Here is a 26,516-nt window from a genome sequence, read left to right as displayed (position 1 = left end):
TTTTGTGGTGTACCTGTGGGTGGAAACAGAAATCTGTCTTTTCCAAGTTGCTTTTCACAGAAAAAGGAGTCTGTTTTTATGACAGTTCCTTCCTTTTGTGAGGCTTTTCCTGAGCAGACATGGAGTTGAATAAAAAACCCAGATCCAATCTTTGGGGGTATTGGACATGCAAACCTGGATCGGACTTTTGCAAGTGGCCCCGTTGTCTTTAACATGGATTGAATCAAAACCGTGACTGAGACCCATCTAGATTTTGGGGTGTTTTGAGTCCAGATTCAAATGGTGCAGCTTGAGATCACGTTTGTTCTCGGACACAGAGTTTTTAACAAGAAGCATTTTCTAAATATCTGTAATGAACGTCGGGGGAATAAAAAGCACAGGATCTGTATCTGCTACTGCCCTGTTTGTCGACCAAGCAGTACTGCAAAGCTTCCTGGGATACCCTGACTCTAAGCATGGAGCCAAATTCTACTCTATAGCCAGATTCTCTCTGTCTTAGCCACTTTGTGCCCCTGGAATCTGGTCTGACCGAGCCACCTGAGAATTCCTTTGCAAAGGGGAGCTCTCAGGTAGCTTCTATCCCAACTGCCCCCCCTCCTTACGCCCAAGTGCAGGGGGTATGTTGGGGCTGGGATGCGCCTGCTTTTGCCAATTCATGATTGGTGTTTGGTCTTATGAGATCGTAGCCAGTTGACAAAGTTAGAGCAGACCCAAAGTTGCTCTTATTTATGCAAATGGACCCGGGCCAGTGCAGATGCACCATGAGAATCTGGGAGGTGCAACCTGATCCCTGAAGAGAGAATGTGGGACTCTGTTAAGTAGTTTTCTGGCAAAGAGCCGTTCAGCGAGGGTCCAGCATATTGCTGGGGGATTGTGAAGAAGAGAACAGCAAGCTGTAACCCAAGGAGTGCATGTGGAATGCCGGTTGTCCCTAGAATTTAACTTCAGCCCCGGGCTGGGAGACAGATCGTCTCCCAGCACGCGCACACACAAACTCAGCTCAGGCGCCCCGTTAAGCCACTCGCCACGGCTGAGTCATTTACATCTCTGCAGCCAAGTGTCTTCTTGCCGGATTCAGATGAACAAAGAGAAAAAGGCCTCGTGGAGAAATAAAAGACTCTCCGATCACGCAGATGAAAGCTGCTTTGCACAAGCAGTTACGTGCAACATAGTCCAGCCTCGCTCCTTTGATAGTGAAGCTGCTCATTAAAAGGAGACGTGTCAAAGTGCACAACAACAACAACACGGAGAGCCGGACAGAGGAGCCATTAAAACCCAAAGGAATGCTGACCTCTCCGCTTTGTTCTAATGGAACACCTCAGAAGGAAAGAACAACTTGTGCGAGGCCTGCAGGATACACGAGGCACCAGCCCTTTCTTCCTTTAATTAATATTTGACTCACTTCCCATCCTTTATGGCTTGCCATCAACCACTCATCACCAAAGTTGTCAATACAGATCGACTGAGTCATACAATTTAGGGATAAAAAAGACCTCTGAGCTCATCTCTTTGAGAAGGGACTGAGAGGAGAGGTTCGAGAGTATTAACAGCGCCGAACGCCCCTGTCTGCCGGGGCTTTTCAGCTTAATAAGAACACCAAGTGAATGACCCTCCTCCTGCAGAGCAGGCCTGCCTCTGGTGGGTTAAGCCAGTGAGCGGCTCTGCACTGCCCTGGCTCACGTACTGAATGGAAACAGCTACTTTCTAGGTGTGAAAAAGTGATTCCAGTACATGAAAGTTCAATACAGCACAAAGGACAAGGATGGATTTATTGCAAAACCTGTCTGGGGCTTTTCATCACTGATGTACCCTTGTGCCACATACACTGCCAGGCCAACACGGGAGCCTGAGCCCAGTGCAGGGTGGGCTGGACGCTGGGTACTTCCCTATGAGGGCTAATAGCTAGAATAGTCTAGGCAGGCCTCCCTGAAGACTGGAGGATCTACTCAGCAGCAGGTCCTCAGGCCCTGCCCAGCCACCAGCCCTTCACCTGCTCTTCAGGAAGCAGATATGGAGCAGGGCTGTCGCACACAGGATCCCCGCATCCAGCCCGATTGCCCAGCTGAACCTCTCCTTTAGGAGCGGCTGCGCCACCACGGAGGGGCCTGGATTTGCTCCCAGTAACACAGAGTGTCCCCACTGAGATGGCACGATCCGTGTCCGGGGCTCCAGTTCTTTCACTGGCGGCGCAGGTCACAACGCAGCAAGAGACGCCAAACGTGCGGGTCGCCCTGCTCCCTTTTGCAGTCCGATGGCAAAATCTGCTTGGGACTCTGGGAAGGGCTGCTCCAGGAGGAGGGGACGGGAGAAGTGGGGCTATGTCCCCGGAGGCTGCTCAGGAGACATCTACAGTTCAAAAAACCACCCCACAGCAGCGAGTCTCAGAGCCCGGGTCGACTGATTGAGACTCGCACTGTGGGGCTAACCGGAGCAGAAAACACGTCCCTGTGCAAGCTGGAGTCTGGGCTCCGAGACCCTCTCCCATCACCAGTTTTCAGCGCCCGGGCTCCAGCCCGAGTGGGAGGCCTTCATTGCTCTTTTTAGCCCCACAGCGCGAGCCCGAGTCAGTTGACCCGGGCTCTGAGACTCGCTGCTGTGGGTTGTTTTCTTTTTTGGCTGGGCAGGCGTACCCTGAGCCCAGCGGGTTAGCACAGGCCCAGCTGCCTGTCGCTCCTGAGTTCTAGCCCCATCTCCGGCACTTCCCTGACTTAGCACTGCGCGTTTACAGAGCGCCTGACAGCTATTACTGAGGCAGACCTCCTACCAGACCCTGCTCCCCAGCCCTTACAGCCACATCACCTCCCTGATGCCCAGCCCCCCTTGGCAGGGCAGAGTGCTGGCATTATCTTACACAGGGACCCCCACCCTGGGTTTGCATGAGTGGCTGCTGCTGGGGAGAGCAGCTTCCCCCTTCCCAAGCCACGATCCCTGATGATGCAGAACATCATGGGAAGAGGCCACCAATGAACTGAGGTTCCCCACCACGCGCACACACAAAACGGTGAGCAAATCTTTCATATTTTCACCCCTCTTCTGCATCAAAGGCGGGGGCAGGATTTCACCATTATACCTCACTACATTCCCCCCCCAAAAGAAGCAGGGAGGGCTTTGTACCGTCTCCACTAGCACTTTAGTAAAGCGTTTGCTCTTTTCAGCAGCCCAGACAAATGTCTCTGTTGAGTAGAAAGTGCGCACCCTCTTTGGTGTCCGATTAGACTTAGGGAGGGGAAAAATGCAGGTAGTTTCCTGGCTTCAGTTATGAGAATGGTTTGTCTGAAATGCAGGCTAGGGGATTTGTGGGTTGGTTTATGAACCACCCTAAGTCATGGGTTCTCAACTTCGGGCTCATGCACGGGCTGGAACCACCTTGCACTTCCCTTATTGCTAAATGGGAGAGGGAAGTCGTGGGTGTGCGCGTCCCAGTATGGTATAGATTGAGAACAACTGCTCTAGTCCCCAGTGTAAGCATCCAACCAGGGTGAAAAGGCAAAGATCTTAGGTGCCAACATGGAGAGTCCAAGATGGGGCGTAGGAACAGCCAATAGTTACTGGACTGTGGTGCAGTTATAGGATGTTAAGAGCAGAGGGAAGAGTAGTAACATAAATGGAAACATGGAGAATGGTATTGAGTTTTAGAGGGTAGGAAGCATGCTACCTTCTGAGCATCACTGGGTGGGTCACTCCTGGGGGAGCTCATTTCGGGTTTTGGTTCACCCTTCTTCTTTTCCTCGTCTTCCTCAGACGAAACTCCTTTGTCGCTGATGTTGCTGGCTAACTCTTCCAGCTTCCTCTTCAATTCCTCCTCTTCCACATCTGCATCGGTGTGGGACTCAGGGACCGGAGACTAGAGGTAGAAAAGCAAGCAATTCTCAGTCTGTTGGTGTTCACGCAATTTGAATGTTGTTGGTATTTTAAGACTTCCCGGGACATGTCTATGCTAGCAAAAGGATAAAAGAGAAGGTTTATTCAGTCATTTATTTGCTCAAATGTCATGCAATGCTCTTGGGTGGATTGTCGGCAGCAGAATTCAAACCCAGGACCTCTGGTTCTAAAAAAATACGCCTCTACTGAGATGGCTGTACAGACTCATAAATATTGATGTGATCCAACCACTAGCGCGGGAGAGAGAGCCACACTCCATGGAGGTGGGTTATCTAATCACCACTTAGCATCTACCACTCATCTTCTCAAACAACTAGACCCTGGAGTCTTCCAGCCCACGGACCTCCGTGAGATTCCATGGGTAGTATGACTCCATGTCAGATTTCACGTGCAGTTGGCATTTCACGTGCAATATGGAGTGGGGGGAGGGATAGCTCAGTGGTTTGAGCATTGGCCTGCTAAACCCAGGGTTGTGAGTTCAATTCTTGAGGGTGCCATTTAGGGAATTGGGGTAAAAACCTGTCTGGGGATTGATCCTGCTTTGAGCAGGGGGTTGGACTAGATGATCTCCTGAGGTCTCTTCCAACCCTGATATTCTATGACTCAGGGGCCAACTATCTTCATGCAGTTTAAGGCCATCTCTCACATAACAAATACAAGCTGGAGCACAGAAGCGGCAGGTTGTATCCTACAATAAGTTAGCTTGATCTGAGAATCCAGGCTAAGAAGCACACAGTGCTATCAGATCCTGAGCTGGACAGGCACCAGCCTAGTCACTTAGAGCAGCCTGTCCTAAAGAACTGACCTCTGAATAAATAAGGCTGGTTGAAAATTTGCCATAAAACTTTTGACAGAAAATGGAGTTTTTGACTAAACAACATTTTCTTTGCAAAAAAGTCTCTGCTTCCTGCAGAAGATTTTTGATTTTTCTGTAAAAAAACTGAAATATTTTGGCTGAAACCCAAATGCTGAAATACGATACTGTCACTAGATGCAGCATGGCCACAGGCTCCCATGATGCACTTCTTCCCTTCTGCAAAAGGGAAGATTGTGGTGCATCATGGGAGATTAGTCTGACCGGGGAGCCTGGCCTATTGAGGAGAATAGGAGCATGAGGAACACAAACTACAACTCCCATGAGGCACTCTGGCAGCATTTCCAACCAAATCAAAATATTTCAGTTTTTGACCAAAATATTTTGGTATTCAAATTTGTGCTGAAAAAAAAAAAATCAAAATTTTCAACCAAGGAAAAACAAAAATCAAAAGACCAACCCAGCAGAGCTAGTTGAAAAATGGTAAGTAATTTTCTTTGCTCTAGACAGGCAGTGCATTTAAATCTTGGATCCTAACACCCCTAAATTTTGATGATGTTTGGATCTGGAGCAAGCACCAAACTTTTCAGCTTGAACCCATCTTTAATTTTAACCAGGCAGAAATTACCCTCCATTCAAGCCAGACCTGCATGAATCTTCAAAATTGGTTTTGTCCCTTCTACTGAGCTATCAAATGTCATATCAATTAACTGCACGATCCCACGTAAAGGAAGCAAAGTGCATAAATATTCTACAACTGGAAACTCAAATTAGCACTAAGTGACCTACCGATATACCAGCTGATTCAATGTCACAAGAGAATTTAAAATTAAATTGATCTTCCTTGATGGCCATCGAACAAGGGCAATAACATGGAAAAGACAAATGTCCTTCTCAATTAGAATCTGCTACTCACAACACACCGATTATTACATTTAATGTAGCTATTGATTCCTGTGTCGTAACCCCAGAGTTCTCATCCATTCTGGAAGCATTAACAAACATATAGGAACATTCCTTAGATCAGTATAAATAAAACAGTCTTGTTCGTGCAGAGAAAGGACTGAAGTGGAGCTCATTCGAGCACCTGTCAGAACACCACTCGCACGTTTGATAACCATTCATTTTCCATTACATTCAGTTTTCTGATGAGGCTCACAAGCTGAAAAATGACAAGGGTCTAAAAGGTTAAAATAAATGGTTAAAAAGAGGAATCATCTGCCATTTGAAAACCATATTAGCCTTCGACGCAGCTCCAGGACCTGTCTATCAATGGAAAGATGCACACTCACCAGCCAATGCTGTGCCCTCCTGGGCAGAAAGTTCTGTTCCTCTTTCAGGAAGCTGCAGAGAGACTGAAGCTTGTGGCAGGTGCTGGTGTACATTTGGGAAGGGACAGAACTAAGCGCCTTGGGGAGCTGGGTTATATGTTAGTCTGTCTATTGGTGCAATCAACAGCCCAGGATTTAAACAAATGACTTCATCCCTGTCCTTTTAGCCACCACTTCTGTGGCATGCAGCACCCTGACTTACTAGGTGTGTCTACACTGCAGTCGGGAGATGTGAGAGCAGAATAGCAGGAGATGGCTTTAATCAAGCTAGAATGGGCGCAGCAGAATGGTTGGTGGCGCAGCTGCCTCCCTACAAGCCTGCCTGGAACCTGGGTATATGTACCCAGGCTGTAAGCAATGTAACACTCCTGATTGCAGTGCAGACATACTTGCTGATGCAGCCGGCAGCACTATACCTTCTGTCAACAGAAGCACCTCTCCTCCCCAAGTGCTGAGTTGTACAGCAGATTTCTTGTCTACTGCCTATGTAACTGGGAGCCACGTCTCCTGACGATACAACACAAGCTGCTTCAAAGGCGTCTGAGGAGACTGCGAAAGGAAATGCTTTCGCCTGTGGTGCATAGCCCCCCAACTCGGCACTGTTACCTCTTCTGAGTGCACCAGGATTCTTTCCTCCAGACGGTTCAGCATGCGTTCAATAGCTGACATGCGTTTGTTGAGTTCAAATATCTACAGGAGAGGAGAGAGAAAGGAAGACAATATAGAACAGGTCCCACCACCAGCACCAGAATACAGTCCAGGGCAGATCTAATCAACAGAATGGAGAATATGACAGAGAACACAGCCCACCACCGGTGCCCTTGGCTAAGCATGAAATGCAGAACAGATCACTAAGAGAAAGACAATGGTTGCGCTTTTCAAAAGGGCCTAAGGGAATCCAGAGTAGAGCTGGCCAAATTTTTCAGCTAAAATTTTTTTGGGGATGAAAAATGCAGATTCGGGTTGACTGAAACATTTCACAAATTCATGTCAATTTCATCATCTTGTTTCACTCACCTAGAAAAAAACATTTTAGCAAAAATTGAAACGTTTTGTTTTGACATGCTCGGTGTGATTTTTCAGTTTGAAATGTCTTCCAGTTCTAAATTTCCATTTTATCTAAACGATTTAAACTGTTAAAAAAACAACACCCCACTTCAAATCAACCCCGAACTTTTCATTTTGGGTTGAACTCAACGTTTTGTTCAACCTGAAATGAATTCTTCTTTCAGCTTCTCATTTTGACATATTTTTTTTTTAAAAGTTGTTTTCGGGTTGGCCTAAAACCATTGTCTTCCCCCTGAGTTTCCAGAAAATTGTCAGTGAACCAAAACACCAGTTATTGGCATAGATCTATCTACTCAAGAGTACAAGTCAAGGGGCTTAGTGTAGAATGAGGTAGGAAAAATAATATGCCTTTCAAATGCCCTTGGATTTGTTCCACCTGAACCTTCATGGCAAACTTGGACTGGAAATGCCAATATCAGAGAGAGGATAGGGAGGGAGGGCAGTTTGCCTGATGCAGGGTTTGCCTATTGGTCAGTCAGGACATTGGGCACTCCATTGTGTTGCCAGTGTTCCCTGAGCCTTTCCATTGTTATTGCCCCTGGGCCAGTGAACGGTGTCAGAAAGAAAATCATTTCATGTTCATTAACACACTGAGTCAGATTAAAGTTTGGCCAAGGTTCCACTTCCCATTGATAAACCTTTCAGCCAGCTAGCACCACATCAGCCTCTCTCTAATACACCAATGGAAATGCTTGAAAGAAGGTAACTATTTGCCATGACACTTTTTGAATGGAAAACCACACAAAGAAGTGTTTCCTTTGAAATTTTCTGATTTTTCAATTAAATGAAAAATGTTCATTTTTGGTTTTCAAAACCCAAACGTTTTTCAGTTTTATTTATTTATTTTTGGCTGGTCTGTCCAGTGGAGAAGAGAAGACAGAAAACTCAAAAATTGAAAATCAAAGACAAATACTTTTTTGATTTTCAAAGGCCAAAATGAAAAAGTTCATTTAATCAAAAAAAAAAAAAAAAAAAAAAAAAAAAAAAAGGAACATTTCAAAGGAAACCAATGCTTTCATTAAATAATTACATTTCCTTCTAAAAGCCTTTTTTTTTAGGTAGGAAAAAAAATGATGAAAACGTGTTCTAAATGGAAATGACAATCTTCTCCACGTCATAACCTGTTCTCATCAGATGCATCCCATTAAAAGATGAATGGCCAGTACATGAAACAAGAAAGAGAAATGTGTGTGTGTTTTTAACACTTCCTTCTTTCTTTTCATGTCGCTTTTGTATTTGTTAATAGATGATTAATTAGATCCTCACAAGAACTTGGAGTGGCTGCGTCTATTTAAAAGAATAAAGTAAGCTCAGTAGATGAATGTAAAAAAATGGGTCCTTCAGAGAGAGTACTGTAATTATCATCCTTAATAGAAAGCACCTTTAGTAGCATTAAACCCACAGAGAGGCAGTAATCCAATAATTTCTAAAGTGAAGTCTCAGTAAACACTGTTGGGTTTGATGTGACCAGCGCTTACATCACACCAGGGGCAATAAGCAGGCTTGCAGCTGTGTCACTAATAAATTAATCCATTAAAAGAGATGGATATAAGAGACGTACCTGATAGGTGATAGGTAAAAGATAGCTTAAGGTTTAAAGCTGAAATGCAAGCAACCTACAGGCTAAAATATTTAGCTTAGCCAAATTAGGCCTTAGGAGAAATTTGCTATATTATAAAGATAAGTTAGCGTAAGTAAATTAATAGTAAACCTGCTAAGCTTGTGTCCGTGTTTGTGATATGCCGATGTTTTGAAAATAACTGCTGAGTTTGGATAATAATGTCAGTGAGAGCTCAGTAGACGTCACAAGACGACTCTTAGTAGCTGGGATGAAATGTTAAAAACGTCCCGAAGGTAACTTGCCTGTGACTATTGTGATGAAGTGACGGCAAGGGGAACTAACAAGCTAGCCTTTTGGAAATGGGGCACCCCAAAAGTACTGGGGTGTGGAAGTTCAAATAAAGAAACAGGGATAAAACTTTCATAAACACATGCGAATGTCAATGGGCATCATTGTAAAACCTGTATCCTGGCCTGCCTGCCTTGGGAGATACCATGATGGTGACCACTGGTGAGGAAGATGATAGGGGTGGTGAGGATGATGACTAAATCTTGTTTTTTCCGCAAAGGATGGTATGTGTCGGGCAAAAGCTAGACGTTCCATATTGTACTCTCTCTCCTTTACCAGACTCAGGGTGTGTATTGTTGTTTGGTTGGTTAAGAATAGCAATAATTGAAGGAAGAGTACCCGTTAATCTCTGTTACGCGACATTGGGTTCCCCTTCCATTGATAACCTCTGTACTGTAGTTGATCTGGCGGCTGAACTCTCACAGGTTAGAGTAGGTGTAAGCCCTCACCTTGGGGTGGGTAATTAAAGTAACTCATCACTCTACATAAGGCTACAGCTTGACCATCCGCTTTGAGAAGGGAGTCCAGAAGAGAGGGCAAAGCCGCACGCCCTGATGTTAACAATCCAAGTGGTAGTGCTGCCTTGATGAGGCAATACATTGGGTTAGAAAGGTCAGATCACAAAGAACCCATATATAAATCTATAATGCCTGTGGCAGGGCGACGACTCACCGCTGCGGCGCCTCCTGCTGGCCACCCTGGGAATTAACTCTTCCAGCTCAGAGCGCCCTGTCTCGCCTGCCAGTGGCCCCTGTGTCCCTCCCGGACCCCGGTGCCTCTTTGACTTGGGGTGCTGCCCCCTGGCAGTGTCCCCACACTTTGAGTCTCCCCTCCCAGGGGAACCCCCAACCCTCTATCCCCACCTCGCTTCAGTGGCTACTGCCAGTCACCATCTAGCCCCTGCTCACTGAGGCGGACTGCAATCTGTCAACCACTCATCACTGGCGAGGGGGGTTTGGACCTGCTGCCTTTGCCTGCCCTGGGCTGCACCTCTGCAATGCCAATACCATTCCCGGCCTTTAGCAAGGCCCGCAGCCTGGGGGTTTTCCAGGCTGGAGCTCCCCAGCTCCTCTAGCCTCCTCCCAGCCCTGCTCCACCCTAGGTACCCTGCTCAGCTCCCAGGCAGCCAGGCCATTCTCTCTCTCAACAGCTAGAGAGAGATCCTGTTTTCCTGGCTAGCAGCCCTTTTATAGGCCCGATTGGGGCGTGGCCTCAGCTGTGGCTGGTTCCCCAATCAACCTAGGCTTTTTCTCAGCCGCAGCCCTCTCCCAGGGCTGCTTTTAACCCCTTTTCTGCAGGAGTGGGGCAGCCGCCCCACTACAATGTCAATGAAGGGCTCCTTGGGGATACCAGAGGCTGTTTGTCCAAGCTCTGAAAGTTTTAGTACAAGCTAGCCACAACACGAAGTCAGACTGGGCTAGCCGCTAGGTCCGCACTGATGCACTCTCTTCCTGAGAACCAAACCCTCCCAAGGGCCCAGATTGTACCCACGGTTACAGCCACCCCACCCCACGTAGGGCAGGAGGTTACAGGAGTGTAAGAGAGCACATTTCAGCCCCAAGCGCTCCAGTGGGTCTACTGAGCGATTTCAGCGGTAATACGGTTACACAGAGCCACGCTGTAAAACTGCAAAGACTCAGGCAGGCAAGTTGAAGGTACAATCAGATTAGGCCTTAGGCTCTGCCCAATTTATTAGAACCTACTATATGCAGCGCCAGTTAGAATCAGGCTGGCGCGTCCTCCATAAATCTCCATTAGGAGCTGTAATGTTGCTGTATTGGTTGCGTGACGAGGGCTGGCAGACAAGTGCTCAGCACAAAAGTTTTTTTTAAAACACAAACTAGACAGTAGAAGACAGCTCCTCAGCTGGTGACTTCAACGGAGCTAGACAGCTTACACCAGCCGCCAAAACCTCAATTATCCTGTGAAGATTCAGGAGACATCTGAAATCTTCCAGAAACTGGGGGTTTGGTTAATTCAGAGACCCCTAAGTTTCTTGTTTGCTTTGCTTTCAGTTGGCATTTGCACATGGTATCAACTCTCGTCCCTGTATTAGGAACAGGCAACAAGGGTATTCTACATACAAGTATCCCAGAAGACTGGTTCATCCATTATGCATTCTGTTCACTTCGGACCTGATCCAATACCCACTGACTTCCTGGGGGTTTGGACCAGCCCTAAGTTGTGCCAACATACGAAGGATATGAAGAAAGACATTTGAGGAGAAAACCAGGAACACATAACTCCATTGAAACACATGGGACTAGGAGAACTTTTGGAGGGAAACTATGGAGAAGCGGTAAATATTCTGTTATAAAAGTAAATTACGATGGTGGTTTCTATTCTTCTTGAAGCCAGTGGGAGTGTTCGCACCAATTTCAACGGGGGAAGGACTGGGCCCAAAACAGGGACAACTATGTTTATCCATGATTCCACTGTTGCCAACTCTCATAATCTTTTCACAAGTCTCAGGATCGCTAATGTTTTTCCTTAAAGCCCCAGCTCCTGGATTCTGGTGATTATGTGAGAATCTCCATTTTAAATTTTTTTTAAAGTAAGTTTTTAGTCCTCCGGGATGCAGAAAAAGCCTGAAAAAGAGTTCCTGCCCTCAAAGACTCAAAAAAACGAGAGGACTAGTAGGAATCCTCCACCCCAACTTTTATTAAGAATCTCATGATTTTTAAGCCATTGTCATGATTTTGGGGCCGACTTATGACTACAATAAGGCACAGTTCTGTTGTGGTTTATTTTACCAATGAGGGCGATTGACCTCTGGAACAAACTACCCAAAGAAAATTGTGGATTCTCCATCTCTTGAAGATCTCAGATTAAGACTGGATGCCGTTCAAGAAACAATGCTTTAGTCAGACACAAGTTATGAGGTTCAATACAGGGGTAAGTAACTGATTAAATTCTTGGGGCTGTGCTATAAAGGAGGTGAGGTGGTTCCTTCTAGCCTTGAACTCACTGATTTTATGATTTTTTTGAACACTTGGGGCTGGCAATACTTTATGATGGTGTTTCATAGAATCACAGAACTGGAAGGGACCTCGAGAGGTCATCTAGTCCAGTCCCCTGCACTCATGGCAGGACTAAGTAGGATCAGCTTTGTAGGATCAACCCAATTATCTGTAAAGGAGTCATCATTACTGTGGGCTCAGGGTTGCCAGGTGTCCTGTTTTTGACTGGAAAGTCCAGTTGAGAAGGGAACCTGGCAGTGTTCGGTCAGATGTACTGACTGGACACTAAAAGTCTGGTTACTGCCGGCAGGGGGGGTAGTGGCAGCCTGTTGCCCGGCCCTGAAGTGGCGGCTCCCGCGGCAGCACGTATGCACCAGCTCGGGCCGGAGGCGGCCCCTTTGCAGAGCATGACTTGTGGGGCTGTGACAGAAGACCGAGTGTGAGTGGGGTAAGGGCTCTCAGCAGACACAGAACGTTCTCCCGGAGGGAAGGAACATGAGCTGCCCCGCCAGCCAGCGCTTCCCCATGCCGCACTCTCAGGCAGCTCCAGGGCGGGGAGGGCTCGAGAGGGTGGGAAAGGGGGCTGCAGGGCAGTTAGCACAAAGAGAGGCGGGGGGGGGGGGGGGCTGCATCCTATCTTGCCAGCAGGGCTGCCTGGCTGCTCCTGAGTGGCCGCAGCGCTCTTCTGACCTGCACTCGCAGCCAGCCTGCTGGAGCTGGGGTTTGCAAGTCCCTTGGGGCTGCTCGCGCTGGAGTTGAGGGGGGAAAGCAGCAAGCGATGGAGGGAGAGGAGTGAGCGGGAGGGGCGGGGCCTTAGGGAAGAGGCGGGGCAGGGCCTCAGGGGCAAGAGGTGAGGCAGGGGCATCCAGTTTTCAGACATTAGAAAGTTGGCCACTATGTTATCATCAGAGCAGTTAGACTAGGGCATCATGGATAAACATTAGGACAATGTTGCAAGGCTTAGCTTTGCGCCTCTTATTGATGGGCATTATATTGCTAGATCTCCCGACTGCTATAGGCAGACAAGTTGGACTCCTTTGGCTGAAAGGCTGCCCTGGAGAGCTTTGTCAGTGGTGATCTGGGGTGAGCTTCGCGATACCATCTTACCGCTTTTCCAGGCTAGCCCATTTGTTCTCCAGTATGAAAACCAGTTGTTCCCATTTTCCCTCAGAGGCTTTTTGGCCTGAAAATAATATTTGGTTGAACAATTCTTCCTCTAAAAAACAGAAAGGCCTATTCAAGCAGGTAATTTTTCCCCTTAAGAGTAGAGCTGGTTGAAAAACAGGATGTAATTTCTTTGAAAACTGTTGATGAAATTATCAGATCTTTTCTCCCATTGAAATTGGTAGCAATTTTTATGAAGATATTTGCCAAAGTTGCAAGTTTTGTCAAAGAGTCTTGGCGAACTCTACCTAAAACTGATGCTGTGGGTTGGACCCCAGAATTTGCTTCGTTACGGGGAAGAGTGTGGCCTAGTAAATAAATCACGTGGCTGGAACTCAGGACACCTGGGTGCTATTCCCAGCTTTGCCATTGATCTGCTGGGTGACCCTTTGGGCAAGTCCCTTTGTGCCTCAGTTTCCCACATGTAAAATGGGGATCAGGATCCGGCTCTCTTTTTGCAAAGCTGTTTTGAGATCTGCTGATGAAAAGTGCTAGAGAAGGCGCTAGGGATTATTATAATTCACATTTTCTAGTCATTTCCAGAAAAGCTATTTTGTAGTAAATGTGTGGTTTTCCTCTTTTAGGTTTAAATCTGTCCTTTTTCAATAAACTGTCACACTGATCCGAGTATTGTTTTGAAGTCAATAAGCCAGCGTGGCTGTATATGAAAGCGGAATTTGGCCCTACTTGCCCATGGTAACGTACTGTGTTCATTGCTTGTGGCTACATATATCCGATTCATGTTTTATCGTTTAATGTAAAATGAAGGACAGCACTAATGATGATATGCATTGACGGAATTGAGGAAGAGGAGGGAAAGCACAGTATTGATTAAAACTAGCTTTCAACATGTAAGCCTCAGCTTTAACGCTCCTCGAGTCAGATTGCACATTTGTTGCCCACCCCTAGGCTCCCACTGAGTGCAACTGGTCTTTAGGATGTGCACAAAACACAGACACGTCCACTTCTTGTAAATGTAACTTGGAAATTGGCCTGTATGTTAACTGCACATTTGCTTGTTCAAACACCAATGCACGCTTTTGTTTAGCGGATGAGCAAGGTTTTCTGCTGAATCAACCTGCAGTTTTGTAATCTGTTTAAAACCTTCAATGCGGGGGGGAGGGAATCTAACTCCCTTCCCCTCACCCAAAAATAAGCAACATTTGCAGCTTTTCCCCTTGGTATCACTGATCAAAGGTATGTGACAAGTCAGAGTGACCGTTTCCGACTGCCATTGGAACACTCCAAGAGCTACAAAAGAAGAAGAGGATGACAAAGATGAGCAGCTATTCCACTCCAAGGCTTCATTTGCTCCTAAAGCACTGATCCATTCATGTGAGTAAAGCCCTTTTCAGGTGCATAGGAAACTACAGGCCGCTTATACAATAAATGGAACAGGCTGGGCTATTTATTACAGATAAATGGAGCATGAAGTAGAACTCCGTTTCCTCTTGCTAAATGAAAAAAAACGTGGCAGTGAAGAGGATGGAGTGGGGAAATGATGATAGGCACAGCGATGTTCCGTGTAAAAAAGGGGACAGAGACAGAAGGATCTGGTCTCTCTCCGCCCAGGCACGTAACTCAGGAGCATTGATAGCTTTAAATGTGCACTTCCAGAGCCACATCTGGTTACACCGGTGCAACCCGCAGTGGAATCAACCCGCTGCCTTTCTGGATCTGAGAGCAGAACGTGGCCCACAATGTGGCACGGGATAGGAATAGTTAGGTGCCAGCCAGCCATAAAATGGTACCAGGAAAACACCTTAAAAGACAGATCCTAGACTCTGGGCAGGTCTACACTAGAGCCAGGATCGCTCTGAGATTGATTCACCAGCGGTCGATTTAGCGGGTCTAGTAAAGACCTACCAAATCGACTGCAGACCGCTCTCCAGTCGATCCCTGTACTCTACCCCCGACGAGAAGAGTAAAGTAAGTCGATGGAAGATTTTCTCCCGTCGATCCCCCGCGGTGTAGACCCCGCAGTAACTCGACCTTAGGTACGTCAACTCCAGCTACATTATTCACTTAGGTCGTAGCTTAGGTCGACTTACTGTGGTAGTGTAGACATAGCCAAAGTTACAGCTCCTTTCCCTACTCTGGCAACGCAAAGCGGCTGCAAAACCAACGCAGCCAGCCTCCTGGGGATTCTCGCTGCAGTGGTGGACTCTCTGGTCTGTGTGGATCTGGTCTATCTATTCCAGGCCACACCGTTCTTGGCCCCTAGCATGGGGCTTGTGGGTGTGGCTGGAGTGCCCCTGTGCGGCTGTACTGATCCCTTGGTTTTACAGGCAGTCGGAGTTGCTTTATTGATTGCATACAGTGTGCTCTCTCTGCCCTCTCACTGTCCATCAGAGCGGCTAGTCCAGCTCTGCAGAAGATTAGTATTGCACTGTACGGGAGCCACCATTTATGAGACCCATCTGCCTGAACCATTCTGTTTCAAAGGTGACTCAGGTTGCAGAGTCTCAGGCATGGAACAGATCATACGAGTTACTGGGAATGGTTTAAAATCTCTTTGTTACCTGATTTCCAGAGTGGTTTATATTCTCCTGGGAGGAGGCTCTGTTTCGGCGTTTCACGTGATGGGGCTGGTAGACAGGTATCTTCTGGGCTCCCTTTATGTCCTCATCCGAGGTGTCCATATCCGCTGAGTACTGGGGTCGGTGCTGCTCGGTCCATGGGCTGCCTTTGGGGACAGAACGGGTTCGAGTCACTGGAGGCTCAGGGCAGGGATTATCATCTTAGGTTTCAGGAAAAGCCCGCGGAAGGATGGGCAAGGAGAGGTGAAAAAGGAAACAGCAATAATATTAGGAAAAATCACTAAATAGCTTTACAGAACACCAGGGACCTGGTCCAAAGCCCAGGGAAATCAGCGGAAAGACTCCCACTGACTTCAGTGGACTTTATATCAGTCCCTCAGACCAGACGCTCACACACCTGCTAAATAAATCACACCACGATGCCTCATTAGAAGAGCTGTCAAGCTCTTCCCTTTCCAAACCGTGGCAGTGGATACTCTAACAGCAACAGCTTATTCAAAGCAAAAGCGAACGCATCCTCCGCTAGAATAACCATAGTGTCCTATACGCACCACGCCAAGCTTTCAGATAGCAAAGTTAGAGGGCTTTTCACGCCAGCAAAGAGGAAGCCATGAAACGCTTAGATAGAACACGCCTGAGCTCATTCAAGGAGTGTGTCAGAAATCCCGTACTTTCAGTGAACTGCATCATGTAGGCGTGGAAAGACAACTGTTTCATCGGGGCTAAAGGAAGGGTTGTTATCCAGAGGTAACATTTAAGAGCGCAGATACATCAGTGGGGCTTGAAACCCAGTTTAAAATAATTCGAGTGCCCAGAACAAAAGGATTGAGATTACAATTTCTATGCCACACTGGAGGGGGCGTGGTCTAATGATCAGAGCACACAGGAACCGTCTCTTGCTACGTGTATGTACAGTACCGCTCTGTGCCTCTGCTTTCCAGTCAGTTAAACTAGGAATTGTCCCTCTGAGGGTTTTTCCAAGACTTAATTAAGAGACCCTCACCCAAAAGATGCTTTATAGGGGGAAAGTATTATCACACAGTGAAAAGCATCTTACAGGACTTCAGGAAGGAGGCTGGACTACAGCGGATTGACAATGGGCTAGGGAACTTTTCACTGCTATATTCACGGGTTCAAATCCAGCCCAGGTAGCTGCTGTCTGAGCTCTATCTAGCAGCTACTTCCCTTATCTATGTGACATCCATTGGTGGTCTCAGCCTGGTTCCTTATGGAGACAGGTCCACATCCCAAGACCCACTTGCCCAACTGGCACCGTTGCTGGCAGGCTCAGTAACAAGACCAAGGACTGAAACTATCCCCACAGGCGACGTCTCCAGAACAAGATGTCGGGGCAGGGCAGGGAAGTGTGAATAACCACAGCCCTGGGTGGACAAAGGATTTCACCCACCAGACAGTAAAGAGTCTACATTTTCACTAGCCTTGGGAGCTGAGCTCAGAAAACCTAATCCGAAAGCCAATGAAGTCAAAGGGAATTTTCCCATTGATTTCAGTGGCTTTGGATCAGGCCTCAAACCTGGGAGAAATGAATAAAAGCCTTTCTAAATGCTTTTTAAGTCAGTTCCAGAGTGTTATTTTTATTCTATATAGTACCTCCATTTTATTTACCTCTAGCTCGGCTAATCACAGTGCTCACAGTCACCTGGGTGTTAATAAATCCAGCCAACACGGGAAAAAAAACCACACGGGAGATTATATTTTAGGATGACCCATGTTTAAGCTACGCACCATGCACATTTTGCTTTGTTACCCTGGTAGGAGAAAGCACATTAGTGACAGAAGAATTTGTTTTCTGTAATCTCATTCGCTAGAGTACTTATAGTATCCATAAACTCCTGATCCCCTCAGGAGAGGGTTTGATTGCTCAGGGCTCCAGAGCCAGGGAAATCTCCCCAACCAGATTTAAGCATGACAAATGACTACGTTTGGTGACAAAAGCTGTCGTCATGCCGTAAGCAATCGAGCCACTGCTTTGCCATGGTGGCCAAATCCTCATCTGGTGTAGCTCAGCAGTGCTCCACTGACTTCATTAGAACCAGGATGATTTACACCAGACGGGGATCTGGCTGAGCAAGTTAAAACGTGGCCGCGCTCAGGCCTGAAGCAAGGCAACTTTGGCTTTCGATTTCATCTGACATGCTAAGCAAGGTAGGCCTGAGAAACCTCCTAGCACAGCCCAGAGCACGTAGGGAGTGAGGCTGGTGATTCGGTAGGTGGCATTCCTTGCTTTGGAGTCAGGGTGATCAGTTGCTCATGCCCAAATGACCAGCTAGCTGCGTAAGCTGATTTGCATATGCAAATCAGATGTATGGTTATGCACCTAGCTATGAAAGCCAGGCCCTCTGTGGTTTAGTAGTTTAGTTATTTTTTAAGAGCCTGGAACCATTAATGTTTCCATTCTGTTAGAACTGCCGGCCCAGCTGCTTCTCCTCTAATGGGACAGGATGACACTGGTCAGTGTAGCCTACCGGGTTTGGGATTCCTTTCCAGGCTCTTCCTTCGTGAGTTCACTGTCAGCCGGACCTCGGTGCTAAACTCCTGCTCTGGAGGGGTCATATGTTGTCCCTGCTCCTGAAGGATCTGGTGGAACACTGCAGCCAGGTCTGCTTCAGCAATCATTGTCTCCTTCCGGGAGGTGTCCTCACCAGCATCTGGGAAGTCCGGGAATGACTGAGAAGAGAGGACATGGGTCAGTACCTATAAATGAGCAGTGTGTTTCCTTTCCCCATAACCCACTTTCGAGCAAAATATTTGCAGGTTATTTTTTAGCCTTCCCTAAGGGATTTGTACACCCCACTGTTAATAGTTTTAATTGGAATCGGGCATCACAATCCCCTAAGCAGCCTGGAAAAATCTCAGCCCATGTGTCTATGTTTTTAAAATGTCAAGTCCTTTTACTAATTAAACAATAATGTGTCTCCCCATACCCTGGTTATATGCAGATGGTTCTTAAAGAGAGATCTTTTTCTCATAGGCTACAAGCACAGTGTCCTTCACAAAGACAGGCTAGAACCATCCTATATGCTTTGCCCCAAAAGCTTTATCAAACTTATACTGGAGTTTGAAAACTCCAAGGTTTGTTTGACTTTTAAAATAAAAAGTTATTGTTACATTTCTCACCACTTCCTGGTTCTACCCAGGAGAAGGATTTTAAATGATGAGGTACCAGAAACAACAACAACAAACAACAAAAACAAAAAAAGGCAACTTGGTATTTCTGACTTAACCAGAAGCAAGAATGGATTATCCAGTCCTGCAACTCCATGAAGTCTGGACGCTGTGAATTAAGGCTAAAATCAGCATCCAAACATCTGTGCTCTTGTTCAAATTGAACCAATCCTCCTTACTTTGGAGGTTTGCACATCACTAGCCTGTATGCAAGTCAGTTCGAAACATTTCAGGAAAACTCTGTCTGCCTTTTGGACATCAAGCAAGAGATGCTGCTTTTTTGTGCACCAAGTAGAATACATGAATCTTTTATGACAGAGACAAGGTGGTGAGGTAATATCTCTTTTGGACCAACTTCTATTGGTGGGAGATAAACCTTTAGAGCTATGCAGAGCTCTTCTTCAGGTCTGGGGAAGGAAGAAGAATCTCTTATGTTGTATATGCTACGTTGAGGTGTGACTTTCACAGTCATTGGGTTTGTTGTTCAATCTAGGCACAGTAGAACCTCAGCGTTAGGGACACCTCGGGAATGGAGGTTGTTCGTAATTCTGGAACGTTCGTAACTCTGAGCAAAACATTCTGGTTGTTCTTTCAAAAGTTTACAACTGAACATTGACTTAATACAGCTTTGGAACTTTACTGTGCAGAAGAAAAATGCTACTTTCCCTTTATTTTTTTAGTAGTTTGTGTTTAAGGCAGTATTGCACTGTATTTCCTTTTTTTTGGTTGGTCTCTGCTGCTGTCTGAATGCATACTTCCAGTTCCAAATGAGGTGTGTGGTTGCCTGGTCTGTTTGTAACGGTGGTGTTTGTAACTCTGAGGTTCTACGGTACTAACGTCTCTCAGTTTGCAATGGCTGGTAACAGCACTGATGACTGGAAGAAGTGAAGCTGGTTTTGCACTCTTCTGCACAACTGTTATGCAATAATTATGCAAAATTGTTGTTTTTCAGGTTTGGGAAATCTTCCGCTACCCATACAATTCCCTCTCTTTTTCAAAAGGTCAGTCTCCATGTGGCTTGCTGTGACTGGCCAAGGAGTTTTGCAAACAATAAGAACAGCGTTGCCTGTCAGGACTTTATGGATCAGTTTTTTTAGATGGCCTCAGCTCCTCCCCAGAGGGGCTTGCCTCAGTGTAAACACAGGAACAAAACTACAGACAAAACAGATGTGGGTTGGTTACATGCCTCTCCTGCTTAGAGGTTACATGCCTCTCCAGCTCTTTTCAGTTTCCCACAGAACAGGGAGAGAAGGGTCTTCATATTTCCCACTCCCATATTTCCTCAGCTGGCTTTGACAGAACCCAGTACTACAATTGTGGATACAAGGACTACAATTCCCAGCCTGCCTTGCTCTCCATCTCCAGCGAGAGCAGCTGGCTGGAACCACAAGAAGCCATCTTTATCCCTGACCATTGAGGCTAGAAATGAACTGAGCCCATGTTCATGTGGGATTGCAAAGAAACAGGGCTTTATCTGATTTCTTCGGGGGCCAATTTAAAAACAAGTAATGAAACCCAGAAGAAAATGAGACCAGAGGACACGATCTTTTCCGAATCTCCTGCCATCCTAGCTCACCAGTCCTCACTCCAATTCACTAGCCTCATTCTGATTCATGGCCTTCAGGAGTAAGGTCTATTGTGGCAGAAAACAAAGCAAGGGGGGGAAGCTAATCAACATCATACCCTTGGAAACTCCAAGCAGCTGAACCGCGGAAGAGAAGAAAGGAAGGGAGCAAGGAACGAGAGAACAGCAGTCCCCAACCACCTCCCCAGTACCTGGTGGCCATCCTGGTTGACCGGAGTTTGAGAAAGCTGCACAGATTGACGGCGTGATTGAGCGGAATATTCCGAGTCCAGTTCAAAATCAAAAGGATGAACAGATAGCAGGCGCTTTGTCTTGCGCATCTTAGAAAGCATAGAAAGTGCAAGAAAGCAAAATTCAGTGTAAACACAACTGGTCTTTAAAAAGGGGTCTGATGAGTCTTTCAGCCCATAACTCTCTCTCTCCACCTATGTTTCTGGTTGTGTCTTTTCTTCTCTACTGGCTACAGATCTGACATTACTGGTTTGCCTAATTGTATTTATGGATCGAATGTTGCTCTCTCTTTCTGCCATGCAGCTCTGCTGACCTATCAGTATTCTGGGCTGTGGAGGAGAAACTCAACTGGAGGTTCATTGAGGAGTTATGGGGAAGTGAGCTTGGCTCAAATTTCACAGAGAATTCCAACAGCTGCTGTGGAATCCTCAAACAGGCGTCCCCCTTTTCAGCCAGGGAATCATTCAGAGATAGCCACAGCTAGGAGGCACTGCCACCTCCGCTCCTTAAAATGCCCCTTGCAGCTTTGCAATTAGATCAAATTTATTTGGCCTGTGTGGAATGTTACACTTCACTGTCTGATGCTTATGCCCCCTTAAGAGAGACTTTACCAAACTAAGACTATGTCTACACTTTTGTCGGTAAAACTTTTGGCCGTCAGGGGTGTGAAAAAACACACCCTTGACCGCCATAAGTTTCACCGACAGAAGCACCGGTATGAACAGCGCTATGTTGGAGGGAGATGCTCTGCTGATGACACAGCTACTGCCGCTCGTGGGGATGGGGGAGTTTAATTATGCTGATGGGAGAGCTCTCTCCCGCAGGCATAGAGTGGCTACATAGGAGACCTTACAGCTGTGCCCCCATAAGGGCCGTAGTGTAGACATAGTTCTGGGGAAGGATAGCATGTATCTTTAATAGGTTAGATTGAAATGAAGAGACTGCATTTCCAGGAGACCAACTGAAAGAAACAATTACCTCCCCAGATAATGCCAATGATGTAACAAATGGATGTGGTAATGAAGTTGGCTAAGAGGCTGACCTATAGCATGACAAGGCAGAAAATGAAATGTGACATTTAGAATCTATTTAACAACACCTAGCTCACACGTAAGGCTTTTCATCTGAAAAGTGCTGTATAAAGGAGGGTCAATATTATTATCCCCATTTTACAAAGAGGGAAAATGAGGCACAGAGGGCCAAAGTGACCTGCAGCAGGTCACCCAGCAGGCCCAGGGCTAGAACCCAGGTCTCAGTCTAGTGCTCTGCCCTCTAGGCCACACTGTTCCTTCCTATTTAGAAAAAGGTGGTTGGTATGTGTGACAGGGTGCACTCACCCTGCACTGGATGGGGAAGGGTTAACTCCTCACTGTGGGAGGAAGCCACGCCCCCCTGTCCAAACTGGGCATGCTCACGGTGTAGCACCAGTATAAGAAGGAGCAGCTCAGTTCAGTCTGGTCTAGTCGCCGGAGAGGAAGGGCATATGCTGCAGGCTCCAGCCCGGGAGCTGCGGAAGCCCCGGACTGTGGGAGCCGGAGACACTGAGACTCACGCAGATGCCCAGGTACCTGAGGGTGCCACTTGGAGGTCAGAGCCCCTGGGCTCAGCACAACCCGAGGAGACTGGAGATCCAAAGACGTCTAGCTCAGGACTGCAGAAGTCACGGTAGGAAGTAGCCCAGGGAGGGACTAGCCATTGTTCCTACAGCAGTCAGCATGTTCTGGCAGATCCCCGCTAAGTGGCGAGCCCACTTGCCATTACCAGGGCCCTGGGTTGAGACCCGGTGGAGCAGGGAGGGCCCAGGTCTTCCTACTCTGGCTGCCGCACCTCTGGGAGGCAGCCCAACCCTATTGACTCTGGCCACTAAATTTAACTGCCCTGGGAGTCAGGCTATGGGTATTGACTCTGGCCGCTAGGCCTCACTGCTCTGGGAGTCCGGTATTGTTACGGACTCTGGCCGCTAGGCCTCACTGCCCTGGGAGTCAGGGCATTGCTAGTGACTGACTGCTAGGCCTTACAGCCCTATAGCAAGAGCCAGTCAGTAGACTTGAACCCTTAGGCCTCACTGCCTAGAGGCAGGAGGCGGATTGAGGGATGGGGTGCACTCACCCTGCACTGGACGGGCCCCCTTCCACCCCGTCACAGTGTGTCACTCTGAGAGAACCAGGATGCTCATATTAATCAGGGGGAAAGAAACCTGGTCAAAAGGGGCTAGTGATTTTGGGAGCATCAATTTCTGGGACCTTGACACCACAAAGGGGCCTGATTTCCAGAGGGCGGGAGTCCAGCACTTTCTTTACAGCATTTACATTGGCGACAGAGGCAGATAGGTTTGTATCAGAAAACCAAGGCAACGGAAACCCCTGCGGAGTGCTGCAGAGAAAGCCCCCCCACCAGCTAAGAAAGCCCAGAGCGGGGAAGAGCACAGTCCACACGGAAGCATGCGGAACGAGGCATGGCACGTCCACAGAGGTAAATGCTCACCCTAGTGTAGTGCTCAGCTTCGGCGCCATCCACGAGGTCGTCTTCATCATCGCTGTCACTGCGCACCCCGCCGCTGGCACGCAGCTGGCACTCACCTGGGAGGGAGCACAAGAAAACGGTGTGCATCAAGGGCTTGGCAGCCCCATACCACTCAGGGGCGAGATTTCAGAGTGGCTGGCTGAAGCATCCCAGCCATCGCGTGGCTGAAGGAACACAGTCTGTTGGCTACCCTTGGGTTGCCACTTGGCTGGTTTTCTTACTGCCACAGCTGCTGGTGAAGATTTAATTGGTTGTTTTTTCTACTTGGGACAGTTTAATATAAAAATACATTTATTGTGTTATGTTGTGTGTGCATGTGTGTATGTACAATGGTTCTCTAGAACATTTCAGTAACCGTTAGCCATGGTCGGCACTGGGACCCTTTTTGTTGGTGGTGCTGGAGGGTGGGGAAGCCAATGTGTCTCGGAGATGGCAACCCGATGGGCCCATACTGGTGTTCCTCTTATAACGCCTCTTGGGGCCAGCTCCTCCTCCTATTGGAGTCATTGGCCTCAAGAGGTGCTCATGGGCCCGTGCTTTCTGAACACACTGCCTTAGTGTGTGATCATGTCTCCCTCTAGTGGCTGATCCAAGGAATATACGCTCTGTCACCCTACTACAGCAAAAGGAAGTCTCCTTTAGCTCAAGAGATATAGGCCAGCGTTCCTGGAGCTGATGGTCCCAGATGTGATGTGTCTTGATGACAGTGGTGTACGTGGCCGTGGTTCACAACCCTTATCTTCTTATAAAAACGTATATCATCTTATATCCTCTCACTAGTTGCTCTTCCTGCTGCAGACCCATCTTCTAGCTCTCTGATGTATAAGATACACCAACATGGACTCATTAGGCCAAATTCAGAGGTGATGGTTAAATTCCATGACAGGAGATTGGTGTGAGTCTGAGAGAACCTCACTGAGTCTAAGCTAGACTCTAAAGTGTAAATCACATCAGTTCAGTTTAGATTTGCTTATTCTTACCTCTAACTCCAGCCCAATATAGCTTTGCTCCTGATTCTCACCTGCCCCCTTATGGCAGGGACAATCAAGAGAAAATCCAGACCTCTTCATCCTTCTATATTAATGGATCACAACCCTTGATTTCCAGACCTGATACTACTGTAAGGAGTAGCTCCATTGATCTCAATGGGAGTCAATACTGCTTTTGAAAGCAGAGATAATTCACAACCCCAAACAGTAACATTCCCAGAGAGCCCTTTAGCCAAACCCGAGATGGACAAAATGCCCATTCATAGGAATGGGAGAAGTTTTGATTATCACTGGCAAGAACCCCCAGTTATGACATTATGAAGGCCCAGATTCAGAAAGGTACTCCTGTGATTAAGAGCAGTGCTCAATCAGAGCTTAAATCTGAAAAACAGAAGTCTCAGAACAGGCAGGAATTTGTTAGAGTGAAAAAGGATCAACATTATGGAGATTCCAATTTTCCAATGCCCCTCCTGATATCCATTGTTCTGAAGCATACAACAACAGGCTGGGCTTACAGGAACCAAGAGGACCCGGGAAGCAGAAGCTTTGGGGACCTCCATTAGTACTGCACTGAGCGATCAGACCAGCCCACTGCTACAATTTCCTTTAAACAGCATTAAAAAAAAATTGACTTACTGTTGATGTCTGGCAAGCTGTAAACTCTGCCATGAAGACCTAAGTACAAAGAAAAATTGAGGGGAAAAATAAACACTTTCTACGGGTATGTTACACAAAGCAACTTCCAGAACCAAGCATAGCAGGAGCTGGAGTTTGTCTCTAGAGTTCTCAGGGCACAACCAGTAAAGCAAATTTAAAAAACTGGTCCGTGAGTTTGGAGTCACAACTAGACTCAGAATCAATGAGATTTTTCCATGTGCTCTAGAGTCACAAAGAGGCTTAGTGCCGCTAGTTCACACTTCATGTATTCGGCACCAACATGTGCGCAGTGCTGTCCTGCCACGAACAGGCAGTTGGTTTTGTTACCTTATTTAATAGCCTGACTAGGTAGTTGTGGGTGATCGGCACTTCTCAGTGTCAGGCCTTAGGATAACATAAGGCAAAGGTCCTATTCCACTGGGATTCATTCATCTTCTTCACGGGACTGAGTCACCTCCCAGTGGAATCCATGGAAAGATTCTCACTGACTTCAATGGGATCTGGGTCACGATCCAGGACAGCAGGCATGAATGTGGCACCACGTCTGCAGATACTCCTGAGGCACATATGGGATCACTTGAGTGGCTCTGCTACTTCCTCCCAAGAGCTCAGAGAGGGCATAGTTGGATCGATGCTCTTCTGCTCATGCCAAGTTTGCACCAGGCTGCATTCCATCATCCCTTCCTGTCCAGCATGTCTATGGAGCCAGCCAGAGCAAGTAGGCATGGACTATAATATGCATGACACCCACCTAAGCCAGCTGGTTCAGGGTGCTCAGTAACTTAGCCAGCACCTAACACACAGTGGGGCACGCATGAGGGACAGCTAGAATAATAGAATATCAGGTTGGAAGGGACCTCAGGAGGTCATCTAATCCAACCCCATGCTCAAAGCAGGACCAATCCCCAACTAAATCATCCCAGCCAGAGCTTTGTCAAGCCTGAGCTTAAAAACCTCTAAAGAAGGAGATTCCACCACCTCCCTAGGTAACCCGTTCCAGTGCTTCACCACCCTCCTAGTGAAAAAGTTTTTCCTAATATCCAAGCAGAGACTCAGCCAGGAAAAGAACAAGAATGCTTAAACCAAAGGGAAGTAACAGATGGAAGTGACCAAGAGGATATATTGCTTGACTGCGGAGTATGCTTGCCATTTATTACTAGGCTCACAGCTAGGGGGCGCCGTTGGCCAGCTGGCCAGTTAGTGGTTGCTAAGAATGCTAGGTGACTGGGCAACAAAATGGTAGATGAAATTTAATGTTGATAAATGCAAAGTAATGCATATTGGAAAGCATAATCCCAACTATACATATAAAATGATGGGGTCTAAATTAGCTATTACCACTTAAGAAAGATCTTGGAGTCATTGTGGATAGTTCTCTGAAAACATCCACTCAATGTGCAGCGGCAGTCAAAAAAGTAAACAGAATGCTGGGAATAATTAAGAAGGGGATAGAAAATAGGACAGAAAATATCATGTTGCCGCTATATAAATCCATGATATGCCCACATCTTGAATACTGTGTACAGACAGGGCCGGCTCCAGGGTTTTTGCCGCCCCAAGCAGCCCCCCCCCCCCCAAAACAAAAAACAAACAAACAAAAAAGCCGCGATCACGATCTGCGGCACTTCGGCAGGGAGGTCCTTCGCTCCGAGCGGGAGTGAGGGACCCACTGCCGAA

At 47.1% G+C, this 26,516-nt stretch overlaps 1 protein-coding gene across 8 annotated transcripts in view; it reads right to left on the bottom strand.

Moving 5' to 3' along the window:
• Positions 1–26,516, bottom strand: part of MLPH (melanophilin) — an 85,814-nt gene that overhangs the window by 21,923 nt on the left and 37,375 nt on the right. For 4 of the 8 annotated variants that reach the window (XM_065562171.1, XM_065562165.1, XM_065562166.1 and 1 more), the window contains exons 5-11: positions 24,819–24,857; positions 23,155–23,249; positions 20,631–20,759; positions 18,155–18,356; positions 15,651–15,814; positions 6,634–6,717; positions 3,656–3,844 (exon numbers count right to left, since the gene is read on the bottom strand). In XM_065562171.1, the coding sequence (XP_065418243.1) occupies positions 3,656–3,844; positions 6,634–6,717; positions 15,651–15,814; positions 18,155–18,356; positions 20,631–20,759; positions 23,155–23,249; positions 24,819–24,857 (902 nt within the window). The remainder of the gene's footprint in view (positions 1–3,655; positions 3,845–6,633; positions 6,718–15,650; positions 15,815–18,154; positions 18,357–20,630; positions 20,760–23,154; positions 23,250–24,818; positions 24,858–26,516) is intronic. The other 4 variants (XM_065562168.1, XM_065562169.1, XM_065562167.1 and 1 more) reach the window with 3 other exon arrangements.

Source organism: Chrysemys picta, chromosome 11 (genome assembly GCF_011386835.1).
Source record: "Chrysemys picta bellii isolate R12L10 chromosome 11, ASM1138683v2, whole genome shotgun sequence".
Taxonomy (NCBI): domain Eukaryota; kingdom Metazoa; phylum Chordata; order Testudines; family Emydidae; genus Chrysemys; species Chrysemys picta.
The sequence above is the reverse complement of the archived record's forward strand: the minus strand, read 5'-3'. Positions and strand labels throughout refer to the sequence as shown.